The following is a 12,891-nucleotide window of genomic DNA, read 5'->3' as shown; positions in this document are numbered from 1 at the left end:
TACATCGAGTACAAAATCTGCAAAAGCAGCCACATTATAAAAAGCATGAGGTGGAGCTGGGGACAGCACATACAAATAATTTTCCAGAACTTGCTTACAGAGAAGAATAGACTGGCAGGGGAGAACTGATGGACTCAGCTCCCATAGCTCATTACTACCTTCGAGGCTTAAAAAAAGAAAAAAAAAATATATATATGGCATTCTACCATGATAGAAATCATGGCATAAGCCATATACCAAAAACTTAACACAAAAAATATTAAAGATAACAGAATAACTTGAGAAAAGCAAGAGCTGTGTACTAAAACTTTAGTCTTTAACTGGAATTTGCCTATTCATATGCAACCAACTAACTGCTGATGTGCAAACTTAGTGGAATGAACCACTTTTACATCTCAGTCCACTAATACAGAGTTATTTAATCCTAAACTCACTCCGGGATAAACAACCAAGAGTAATACCAGAAACAGACTAAGAGTTAAATTATAGTTAGAAAAGGGGAGAAAAGGAAGGTAGGACATTAAATTTTTATTCTGAAATTATCTCTGGCCACAACAATAAAATTTAAACAAATATTCACTAAACAGTCTTACTCCTGTCATCAGCTGTACAATACATACAGTATCATAGAACTGGCCACTAGGATTAAAATCCACTAGAACACTTTCCATGTTAAGTGGCGACAGCAGCATCTCACAGAAATGTTTACATACATATATACACAGTCCACATTCAACCATTTTCACATATTTTCAGTACACACAGTTGCAGCATATTACAGTCACATGTCTAAGTTGTTGCTCGATAAAAACCCAAGCCACTGCCTAGACATAACTGTAGCAGTTGAGCTGAGTATAATTACATTAATTTTATATGTCCATAGCAGAGAGATGTACAAGCCCCTAAGAAACAAAAGAGTTCACAAATACTTTTTTAAATGCTACTACAGCATTATGTTGGGCAATATTAAAACCTTTACCAACCAAATCAGTTTTTTAAAAAGTCTTCTGCTTACCAGAAATAGTCTTGATGAAAAAAATTACAAAAATGAATGCTCTCTTTAAAATAATTCACACTTTTAAGATTCCAATATGGCCCAATGCTACTGATGCCTAAAGTGTTTTCTAACATTCTAGTGGAGTCACTTGACATGACTCCAAACCACCCATCAAGTTTAAAAGTGGCTTAAGTGCCTTGCACCCAAATTGTAAAAATCCCTGGCCATCCTTACTAGAGCCAGGCACATATAAAAGGAATGCACTTTGGTTCATACCAAATGCCCTGGGATTAATCACACTATAAAATTAAATGGTTTGAGGTAAATTTTTACAAATACAGTTGATTTTGTCTAGTGTTAGCATAACAAAAAATATCATTTAAAAAATCAGTCTGATATTAAGATACAACAAAGACCATCTTTAACCCCTTAAATATAGGAATTACCTGTGCAGCTAACCGATGGTTATCTCGTTCAGCGCCTGTGGATGATTCATGCCTTATGGTCTGTATTAAGGCCTGTAACTAGGTATTTAAGACAGATGTATCTTTGCAGAGGTGGGTTCCATCCTTACTGCCTAGTATTTGAAGAGTTAAAGAGGCCAAAAAATGCATGCCCTACAACATGGCATTCAGAACAAAAGGCACATTGTTAACACTAAGGGCACGATTCCTCCTCTACTGTGTAACTACCTCGCCTTGCATCACTCTGTTGTTCCACTGATGTAGCAATCCACCGAAGTGGCAATAAACATCCAGGTGCTGCAAGAAATGAAGCCGGATGAGACTGCAACCAAAGACAAGACGACACTGTGCTATTCCTAAATCTGAAAACAGCTCAGACATCCCTAGACGATGGTAGCCTGTGAGACCAAGGACTGTTTCGAAGCCAATTCCTAGTAGCCTACCAGAGAGCCCTTTATTTACCTTTAAACAAATCACAAAGATGCAACATTTTTCTGTTTTTCACATCTTAATCAAAGAATTTTTTAAAAGCAGTTCTATCACTAAATGTTGAAATACAGTGGCTCTTGTGAATAAAGGAAATCTCACTGTACTGGACCAAAAAAGAAAAAAAAAAAATGTCCCATAGCACTGCACATTATATTTTGGCTTAAAAGTTTCCGGTTGCATCTGTGAATAAAGTCACAAATGCACTGCTGGCATCTTAACCAGTTTTGTGTGGTGGGTGAAGACAAGCTATATGAACACATTTATAAAAGTTTGTATAATCATTTTACAGGGAAGCAAATAATGGCAGGCTCAGGTTCACACACTTAAACTTAAATGTGAAATGAGAGGGAAATAGAAGAGAAACAGTAATAGTAAGGGGAGATAGTCTTTAGAATGAGCAAAATAACTGACCTTAAGGACTATTAAGAGGCTGTGGTTGTTGAAAGCCACCAAACCATGTCTTACAGTCTTCTGTCTTTAAGCCAAAATCTTAACACACAAATCTTTAAGTCCTGTGAGCCACTGACGGGGTATCATTATAAGAGCATCATTTAAAATGCATCTAACATTATTGCACTTTCACAGATTAACAGGAACGTGTATAACACGCTAGAGATCTTGACTAGGGGAAATAACCTATAATTTCTAAATACAGAAGTACAAATTAATTTATCAGTGACACCCTTAAATAGTAAAGCAAATATCAATATTACTATCTCATTAATAAGCTAATCTTATTACTGGTTTTTTTGGCAAATATCTGAAATATTACCTGAGCATACATTTTTCCACCATCAACCGGCAAAGCCTCAAGATACGTAAAATGTTTTGTTCAAAACTACATTTTTAAAAAGAAAAGGAAAAAGAGAAACTGTAGGATTAATATGAAAAGAACCGGAAACTTTCTTGGCCTCACTGGGGACCATGCTTTAAGTATTTGTAAATCAATTTACAGGCAATACAATATTATCTGTGTATATAAAAGATTATTTATCCTAATTTATACTACCCCAAACCTATTGTTCAAACAGGCAGAAATCTTTCTATATTAAATTGCACATACTAAAAAATTTTCCACGTGCCTTGAAATTGATAGACATATATCACTGCTCATACATTAGTGATAAAATACTGAAATCTTCACTGTGAAAATAACTATTATTCAGAGAAAATATTCTTTTTCCTAATTCTCAGTTACTTTTCCAGGTAAAGTGTCATTCCCACAAAAACAATCAGTGCAACCCAAAAGCATGTAAAACAAAGGAGGAATGCAATTTCTGTGGTTCTTCTAACGCAAAGAGTAAGTCAAACCATTTAACTTGAGGTTGAAGTCCTCCCCTTTAAATGTGATGCTACAGTTGCCTTCTTGAAGGATCAGTCAGTTCTGTTCATGAAGAGGACTCTCAACCTGCTTTCTTTATAATGAAAGAGCTGACGCTTTCCCGGGCTGAGGAACCTTGCAGTGGCACTCAACATGTGAACTCACCCTAATCCGCTAAATCGTCTTTGGAACTATGGAAATCCCCACCTTAAGTAGCCAGGCTGCTGACCTTTTTTTTTTTTTTTTACACTGGAATATAAAACGATGGTCACAATCACAGCTGAAATGTCTCTGTATTAACAGTATGGGACACACAATGAAAGGAAGACAAACTAAATGCAGGCAACAGATGTGTGGTAAAAGAGGAACGGAGAGAGGAGCAAACAGAAGTGAGGAATAGTTGTGGAATACATTTCTAAAATTAGGTACAAACCCAATTCTATAATAGGCGGCTTCTTGACAAACAGCTTGCTGAGCCTGTTAGGAAATCTGGAGGAGCACACACATTTCCGTTTCCATTTATCCACTAAATGCTGCTTTGCTGGTTTTGTGAATGTCAGAATGCTCACTGGGCAATTTAAACCTTGGGGATTTTATTTTGTATTTGTTTGAGGAAAAATCATCTCTAAGGTGCAGTTTTTCTTAGAATACCATCATTTTCATCTTAACTGGTCTCCTCCTCCCTACACAACCGCCACGACTGATTCACAGGAAACAGAAGCAAGACCTGCTACACCTGTGCATGAACCAGGCGTGTGGAGAGAAGAGGAAGCCCCCACACTGCAGAGAAGACCGGATGAACCAAAAGAACGTAGTGAATGTCTCTGACCAATCTGTAAATGCATGGCAGTCATGACATGATCAATGGCCTGCCACTGACGTGACTACTCTGCCACACTAAGTACAGTAAGGCTCATCGTACTTTTAGAACACAAAAAAAGTTTCAGAAAGTATAAAAACTTAAAGCACTATCCCCATGTATTTTATAAAAATGAAACAAAAACTTTCTTACATTAAAATTAAGTGCTGAAAAGATACAAATGAGTTATTAAGCAAATAAAAACAGGTTTGAGCTACTCCTTTTCAACCCGGTAAGGCTCAGCTATGTCGTATCTCTCAGATTACCAGCGTCAGGGGACTTGAGCTCAGCTAACGAGTTTTGGCAACACTGTCCTCTGCTGAATATTCCCGTTGGCATCTGTCATTTGTGCCAAATTAGTCCTCAGTTTGGAAGCTGAGCTGGAAGGTGGAGGTAACTTGGAAATCGACGTGATAGCACCAGTGCTCTCGGTTATCCTTTTCACTGACGTCTTCTCCCCGGTAGGAGGCTTCGGCAACCGCCTCCTCAGCCAGGGGTGCCGTAAAGCCTGGCCGGGGGTCATGCGAATTGCAGGATCCCATTCTAAACACTGTTTTAAGAAGTCAAGAAAAAGGGGATCGTCACATCCCTTCAGTGCATTCCCCCACTCTCGGCTCTCTGGTGGGCCCCTCAGTTTCCCCCTACGGGAACGGCCTCCATTGAGGACCACAGAGCCATCTGAAAGAGTAGTGACAGTGCAGTAACGAGGGTAACCCTTGGAGCTCACAAAATTTTTGGCTCGTTTGGAAGCATCCAGCAGTTTCTGGGAAGGCATGCCTAACAGCTCGATCATACAGGCCAGCTGGTCCCCTTCATCCTCCCCTGGCAAGAGGGGGTAACCGGTCAAGAGCTCGGCTAAGATGCAGCCCAGGCTCCACATATCAATGGGCATGCCGTACCTGGCCCCAAGGATCACTTCTGGAGCACGGTAAAAACGAGACTGGATGTACGTGTAGACACGCTGATGCTCGTAACAACTGGAGCCAAAATCAATCACTTTAATACTGCTTCTACCCTGCTGCTTTAACAAAATGTTCTCGGGCTTAAGGTCACAGTGAATTATTCTGTTTTTGTGCAAAGCATCCAAGCACTGCAGAATCGAGTGGGCAAACTTGCGGACCAACGGCAGGCTGAAGCCCTGGAACTTATTCTTCTTGATGAGCTCGTAGAGGTTCATGCTCAGCAGCTCGAACGTCATGCAAATGTGGTTGCGGAAGGTGAAGTTCTCCAGCATGTGGATGACGTTCATGGTGTTGTCCTTGTCCTGCTTCCTCAAGTGCTCCAGGATCCGGATCTCCTCCGCCGCCTGCCGGTGGAAGCGCTTCTCGTTCCGCACCATCTTCAGGGCCACATGCTGGTGGACTTTGTGATCGTAGGCCTTGACCACCTGCCCAAAGCTCCCCTTCCCGATGACCTTGAGGACCTCGTACCTGTATGCCACGTGGTCATGGGGCACCTGCACGTAAGATCCCTGGTCATCATCATAGCCACCGTTGTTGGGTCCCCCTGTCATGCCCTGGCGCTTCTTTGCATTTGGACCCAAGAAGTATATTTCAGGGTAGCTGAAAATTTCATGGTGCTCAAAGGCTGTGAGTTTTTGCATGTATTGCTTCATTGCTTGTTCAGGAGTCATGGGGGCAGCCTTCACCTTCCCCATGCTCTCTATGGACTTGAGGGAGGTGGAGCTCCCCTGCCGTCTGTGAATGCTCTCTAGCTGCCGCTCAGGCACCACTGGAAGGCCTGGCTTGCCCACTGTCGTGAGCCCATTTGGCTGTGTCGTGAGCACTGTCCGCTTGTTACTGTTATCCTCAAACAGCTGCTGAACCTGGATCTGTCCGTGGCTGTGGCTGCTGACGAGCAGGTGATCATTCATGGTGTGCTTACTGCCGCCAATCTGGAATTAAGAGAGGAGACGTAAGTGGAGAGCTCTGCCTGCTCAAATGTGGCGTAAGTCATTCTGCATCCCACAGCCCCCACCGTTATACAAGATCCAGCTGGGCTGATGTCCGTGGGCAGAATCTTTGTTCTAAATGGAAAGAGTTATGTACCCCAGAAGGACCCAATGAACACACTGGCAGAGAATGAATATGACACTGATGGGCTCTGATACAATAAAGGAAAAAGAAACCAGTGGCCTGGGTAAGGCTGGGAAACGCAGGAAGGAGGAAAAGCCGTAAATGATTTGCTACAGATACTTGGGGTCCTTGGAGGAAGCTCTCTGGATGAGAAGATTGATTTTTTCCTGTTCATCATTTCACATTTTTAATATTTAGTCCCAGGTCTTGCACACTCAAGTCATAATTGATATAAAAATCAAACAGGACCCAGGTACCTGTAATCCCAGCATTCTGGGATACAAAGGAAGGAGGATTACAAGAACATCCAGCCAAGACAATTTAGCAAGTGATCCTATCTCAGTGAAGAAAGGGTTGGGATGCAGCTCAGTGTGAAGGGCCTGGGTTCAATCCCCAGTACTGGGGGAAGAAAAGAAGGGAGAAAAGGAGGGAGGGAGGAGGGGAGGAAGGGGAATGAGGGAGGAGGGAGGAGCATAGAAATGGGATACAGGAAAGCAGGAGCACATAAGTCTACCCTGGCTTCCCACCACGGATCACAGCTCTTTCTATACTCAAGGCAGCAGTTTTTCTTTGTAACAAGAGGACAAAGCCCACATCTGTCCTGTGAATTAGTTCTCCAATATTCACATCTACTCCAAAAAACACACTGTCACTCATGTTTCATTTTTTCTTGGAAATTTGATTAAACCTAGGAACATCTATATAATTCAATGACAAAGAAAACTGCTTTCAACATCTTGTAAGCCACTAACCTACTTTTAAGTTTCTGAGCATCTCTGCCTAGCGACCACTTCAGCCTATTCAGCTCAACATGCCACAGTTTTGGAGCCTTCCTTGGGTCAATGGCTTAGCTCCTGTCTATGGGCTGCTGGGATATATGGCTTTCCAACAAGGAATACGAAGTAGCAATTTCTGTTTCAAGCACTGGTACCTCCCTTTAACATTCTTCTCTAAAGAAAATCGGTTGCTTCAAAACAAAAGGCCCAGGCCTTGTACAGGAATCTACTTGGGATTTCCTTCCAGCTGGCTGCTAGGTGATTTTTATATGAAATCTCAAACACCAACTTGTCACTTACAATCCACCTTATCCATTCAGCTAGCATTAGTGGGGGCCTAGTCACAAAAGTGGCACTGTTTCTGACCTTTGGGAACTTATAATAAACCAGACGAAATCCTCTGTCATCAGTATTTTTCCAGTTATCTCCTACTAAATCCTACCTTTTGGACTTTTCATATTATTATCTACTCTGTAGGTACAGTAATTTGACAAATAGTTTGAGGACATGTGGGTTAGAAGTTAAATTTCAAATACTTTTTACTAGCAGGCCAAGACTTACATATTTTTGACACAATGTATCACAACCATCTTCAGAGTGTGGTTTCCCTCTGCTTTCTTGTAAAACAAAGTAGCAGACAGTATTTAGGCCTGTCTATGATTTCAAAGGTTCAGGGATTTTATTTCTCAGAAGACTTGTAATTGAGCTCTCTTATTAAACTCAGAGATGACACACCACACCAAGTGACCTTATATTAATAGGGTACCTGGACAGGTTATTTTATCTTAAACCAATGCAAAAGCCCCCAACCCATAAAATGAATCAGAAAAGTCTTAGACACACTGTATATAAAAGTAGCGCACATTTGTCTACTGCTTTTCCTCACCTCATTCTCCGCAGTTCCACCTCTCCCCTGTGGTCTTTCTAACACCAGTCTTCTAACAGAGCCTGAAAATCAAAATGTCTTTCTCTTACAGAACCAATCTCTTCAGTGCAAGATGGAGATATTTCAGAAGACTTACATCTCTTGTACACACACATTTAAAAAGCATGAAGCTTCATTAAGGTCAAAACTGCTTAAAGATCCGAAAATGGTAACAAAGTAGAACTTTCTGAGCATCAGAAATTTAGTTTCTGCTATAGCAATTTTTGCACTTTGCATAATATAGAAATAATCACAAATGATTCAGTGACTACTACTACAGTTTGCTGGAAAAAAAAGCAAAAACAAAAACAAAAAACTGACCACCTGTCATTTCTCCACCTGCCCCCCCCCCCATCTTCTTTTGCAGTATCACCAATTAACCCATCTCTCTTAGATAAGGTTCAAGAGTTCTCCAGGGCACAAGCCTCAATTCTCTTGGCTTCACTTTCACCTCTACCCAGGGCACTGAGGGTACCCTACCGAGGGTGCCCTACTACCTCTTCTACTTTAGACCTAGGGGATGAATCCATGTCTCCTAGGTTAGAGACCCAAATGTTCAACTGTGATCAGCCTCCTCTTCTACAGGCAACTCAAATTCAACTCAAGATTTTTCTACTACAACATTTTTCTTCCTCTTGTAATCCTTGAGACACCGCCACGTAGTGTCTTGAGCTGCAACCCAAAGAACCCTCAGCACTGCACACCTGAAACCCCTCTCAGCACCTCCAGCCCCTTCCTGTACCACAGGAAGCTTCCCGTTGTATATGCATGTCCTTCCCATCAACACTCACACACCTGTGGTCCTTCCCTGGGACAACTGAAGCCTCATAACACGTTCCCTTACTTCTTTGCCTGGAACACATCGAATCTTTTCTCAGGGTGTTTGCAGAGCTACTGCTTAAAAATGTCAACTGTGAGTTTTCTTTCTTTTGGTGGAGGCCCACTGCTGCACCCCATTTCTACAGCTCATGTAAGAACTTAGCAGTAAAAGCACAAGGTTCTAAAATACAGAGCTTAATAACCTGAGTCCTTTCTAGTTTCCATCTACCACTGTTACTCTCTTGAATCAAGCTGAATTCCCCAAGACTCCTATAATCAACCTGCTCTTTAACACTCCTCTGCTTCTGGTGAGGTCATGTTTCATAGGAGCCCAGGGATTTTTGGTTAGACACACACGGAATCATGAAACGAATCCAGCTCTTACCACTTACTAACTTGGGGATCCTGAGCAATTAATCTCTCTGAAATTCAGTGTCCTTGCCTGCAAAAAGGTAGCAAAGCTACCTCAGGGCCTTTAGGAGAATTACAAAGGTGAAATGCGTGAAGTGCTCTGCAGAGTAACTTTGCAAGTGAAAGCTATTATGACTACCTTTTCAGATCTGCTTAGAAATCTCCTTTCTTCATAGCCTCATGATAAACTCCTACTCAACCTTCAAAGCCTGATGCAACTCTCACCTCCAAACTAACAGGTCCTTCTGTACCAACAACTTTATGGTTGTATTATTAGTAACTCTTACTTCATTTTACAGTAAATGTTTTCCCAGCTGAAGCACCCCCTGGCTGTGAGCAATTCTACAGGAGGGTCACTTCTTATCTTTTAACTCCCTATTAACATAAACTCAGGCATACAGTATCTGAATAGAACGAGTCAATAAATCCCTGTTAACTCTCACCTCTCTTAGAGCTCTTCTTGAGAGATACATTTTGTACGTTCAAAGAAAAACATGAAGTCAACACTCGGGAGTTGGGAAACATCCCTGGTGACCTAAGTCACAAGACACTAGCCTGCAACACACTGGCAGAGATTAAGAGGCAAAGGACAGCTGGTTAAAAAGTACCTAGGGCAGACACATCAGCTGCACACCTAAAAGCCAGAGGTCAGACCTTAAAACTTTCCAGACATTAAAGATAGTCACTTGAGAGCAATAGTATAAAAGAGGAGTTTGAATCTCAAACATGAAAGGACTCTAAAATCGCCATCAAACTCAAAAATAAAATTAACTGATCTACAAGGAGGCAGGCGGGGATGCCTAGAAAAGCCAAACTTTCCATTATACGTACGACAGGACTGAACCAAACCTTCCAGATATTAAAAACTTCTCACTTCTATACAAGTCTCTTGGAGTCTGAGATTGTAGCCTGAGTCCCAAAAGACTGGAACTTTGGCTCCTTTTTAAACACACGGAGAGTTTATGTGATCCTGAGTCAATGTCTCCATCTTCTCTTCCAAAATATTACTGTTTCAAATATGCATTTAATTTCATTTTATAAAAATAAAACCAGCCACAGGAGCGTTAAACACCGAAAGTTACGAAAGTGATAAATATCATTATTTTGGAATTAAAAAAAACAAATATATTAACATATCTCATATTACAAAGTAATCAGAATTATGATAATTGCTAGGTACACTTTCAAGACACAGAAACAAAGTAAATGTCTAAAGTGCAAAACGACAAGACCCACAGACAGAAATCAAAGGGCAATGGGAAATCCCAAAGTTCACAGTCTTTATAATCACATATTTATTTGCCTCTTGTACCATTTACACAGAAAAAAATCTCGCAAGCTCCTCCAAGATCACTTGCTTGTCTCTAATACCCTTTTTATACCCACTTATTCTAACTAGTTTTTCCTAGGTGTAACTGCTCTGGAATTAAAAATCTAAGACCTTACTGAAATACAGTAACATGAATCTCAAAGGTTCTCTCATTTATCATAAAGTTCCTACAACTTCCTAGTGTACGAATGAGTAACGCTGAACAACATATTAAAACCAGACTCCAGAGGGTACAGGGCTATAGAACACAGACTGATAGAAGCTGGCTATGGAATCTGGACCAACCACTAGCTTATCTCCTGCAACCTCATTCAAAAGCAAAGAAGCAGAACCAGGTAAAATTCTGTGGTTCTTCAAACTTCCTGTTCTATGAAATCTGTAATGCTCTACATAAAATCCAGTCTAAACAACATCCACAACCCAAATTCACACTTCTAAAACCAAGAGCCTAATAATTAACAACATACCAAAAAGTTCACACAAGTTAAAGACAGGTAAATCCAGCATATACCACAGTACAACGCATGCATCCATCAGTAGGAACACTGAGAAGCAGGATCATATGGTTTCCTTTTCAAATCCATCAACAGGCTATTGCTCCAGTGAGCCTCTGATCAGTACAGCCCATCCCTACAAAATTGGAATCCGGATGCAAACCAAGTATTTTTCCCCAGTCCACATGTCATGTGATCACAACACATGGAAAAAACCTCGAAGTTATATTTTCCAAACGGTCAGATGATTCTAAACCAAGAAAAAAAAAAAAAAATCCAAATGCCTAACACCAAAGGCAGTTCTTTAAAACACTGTGACAAGAACATCAGCTACCCCCCCCCCCCGAGGTTTTGTTCCCTCCACCAACTGTCCAACACCAGTCAGTTCGTTTCTGTGTGGTCGCTTCTCAGTCTCCAGTATGAAGCAAGTCAAGGAAAAAAACAGTATTAACATGTTTTCCTATGAAAGTTGCATACACCTCTGTACATCTAACAGGTACCACTGCAGTCTGGCCAGTCCCTCACAAACTCTGACAACTAGCTTCTCCACACAACATGACCTCTAGAACTGTTCCCCTGTAGGCGACAAAGGGCCCTTTCTGCCTGTACTCAACTTCTTGGTAAACAAAAAACCAAAACCCCAGAAAGCTTCCCTCACACGGAGCCATCTTAGGGGATGGGGATTCCTCGGAAAGATCTAAATGGGAAAAAGACATCGCAAACCATCACCTCGGTGGAGTCCACATCTCTTCTGGGCTGGCAGTCATCAACCCAGGGTAATCCCTGGCTGCTGAGTTAAGGTTCATGGTGAAGTGCAAGAAGCTTGCCAGCATCTGCAACCACCGCGTGCTCACTGGGCGCCCCCTCCCTTCTGGCCCTCTGAGGAAGACACCACTGTCAGATGCCCTTCCCTTGTCACCTACAAAGCTACCCCAGCCCTTCTGAATTTACAACTAGAGAACCCTACAGCGGTGGCTTGCTTTGTTTTGACTGCCTCTGCAGCTCTTATTTTTGTTAATTATAATTTCTGCTGTGCTCAAACCTGTAGCACTCATAAAACATGCTTACACACGCGGGGGACAATTGGCGATGCTCCCTGCAGACTGGAGCCGGGCCTCAGAGGCTCTTTGGGGGATCGATTTTCCGGGCAGGGCAGCCTAGCTGTCCCCTACCACAGATCTGTTTCTATAAATACCCATTACCCACGGGGGAGGGGGAGATGTTTACCGGGTCAGGGAAGAGAGCTCAGGGAGGGAAGATGAAGAGGGAAGAGGAGAGCGGCAGGGAGGAAGTTCTGAGGAAGAGCTCAGGGTGGGCGGGCTCCCGAGGGGAAGTGAGGGGCCCACGCCACGAATCTCCCTTTGTGGCTGCAGCTTCAGGCTCGCCGGGTTACGGAGGGCGGCGCCGACGGCACGCCACCGGCCGGGGCGCGGGGCTGCCCCCACTCCGCCCTCTCTGCAGCCCGGGGGCTCGGCCCGCCCGCCGCCCACCGCCCACCGCCCACCCTCCGTCCGCCCGCGGGCTGGGTCTCACCGTGTGCGCCGCGGCGGCGGCGTTGCTGGCCCGGAGAGGCGGCAGGGCGATGGGGGAGGGCGGGCCGGTCCCCACTCCGCTCCGGGGGGCCCCAGCACCAAGCCCCGGGGAAGCCTGCAGCTGGCGAACGGCGCTGTCCCCTCCTCGGCCTGGGCGCCGCACGCGGGAGGAGACAAAAGACGGTCAGGGGGGAGAGAGAGGCTCGGGTCCCCCCTCCACCCCCGCGGCAGCGACAGCCTCTGCCCGAAGACCGAGGGAGCGCGGGCATCCGAGCGGGAAGGGGCGCCGGGGCCCCGCTCCCCAGCGCACGCCCACGGGCGGGGCTCGGCCGCTGCAAAGTTGAGCCGCGCCCGGGCGCACGAGTTCGCGACCCGGCGGAGGCCGGCGGCCAGGAGGGG

The 12,891-nt window shown here is 43.6% G+C and overlaps 1 protein-coding gene across 3 annotated transcripts; it reads right to left on the bottom strand.

Annotated features, from left to right (window-relative positions):
* Positions 1-512: 512 nt before the first annotated feature.
* On the bottom strand, positions 513-12,719 carry Dyrk2 (dual specificity tyrosine phosphorylation regulated kinase 2). 3 transcript variants are annotated; one of them, XM_023716267.1, is made up of 3 exons: positions 12,494-12,520; positions 7,868-7,929; positions 513-6,024 (listed from the first exon to the last, which is right to left on the bottom strand). In XM_023716267.1, exon 3 carries the CDS (start codon positions 6,001-6,003, stop codon positions 4,417-4,419), a length of 1,587 nt encoding a protein of 528 aa, XP_023572035.1. In that variant the 5' UTR covers positions 6,004-6,024; positions 7,868-7,929; positions 12,494-12,520; the 3' UTR covers positions 513-4,416. The 3 variants fall into 3 exon arrangements, with proteins under 3 accessions (XP_023572035.1, XP_004632200.1, XP_023572036.1); XM_004632143.3 differs by lacking the exon at positions 7,868-7,929 and having other exon boundaries at positions 12,494-12,719; XM_023716268.1 differs by lacking the exons at positions 7,868-7,929; positions 12,494-12,520 and adding an exon at positions 11,690-11,781.
* Positions 12,720-12,891: the final 172 nt, after the last annotated feature.

The sequence above is a fragment of the Octodon degus genome, unplaced genomic scaffold (assembly GCF_000260255.1).
Source record: "Octodon degus isolate 3935 unplaced genomic scaffold, OctDeg1.0 scaffold00047, whole genome shotgun sequence".
NCBI classification, from domain to species: Eukaryota; Metazoa; Chordata; class Mammalia; order Rodentia; family Octodontidae; genus Octodon; species Octodon degus.
This window is presented reverse-complemented; position numbering and strand designations above follow the sequence as displayed.

What these genes read in the sequence shown, in the direction of transcription:
- Dyrk2 (XM_004632143.3), bottom strand. Translation starts at nt 6,003, where the DNA reads ATGAATGATCACCTGCTCGTCAGCAGCCACAGCCACGGACAGATCCAG.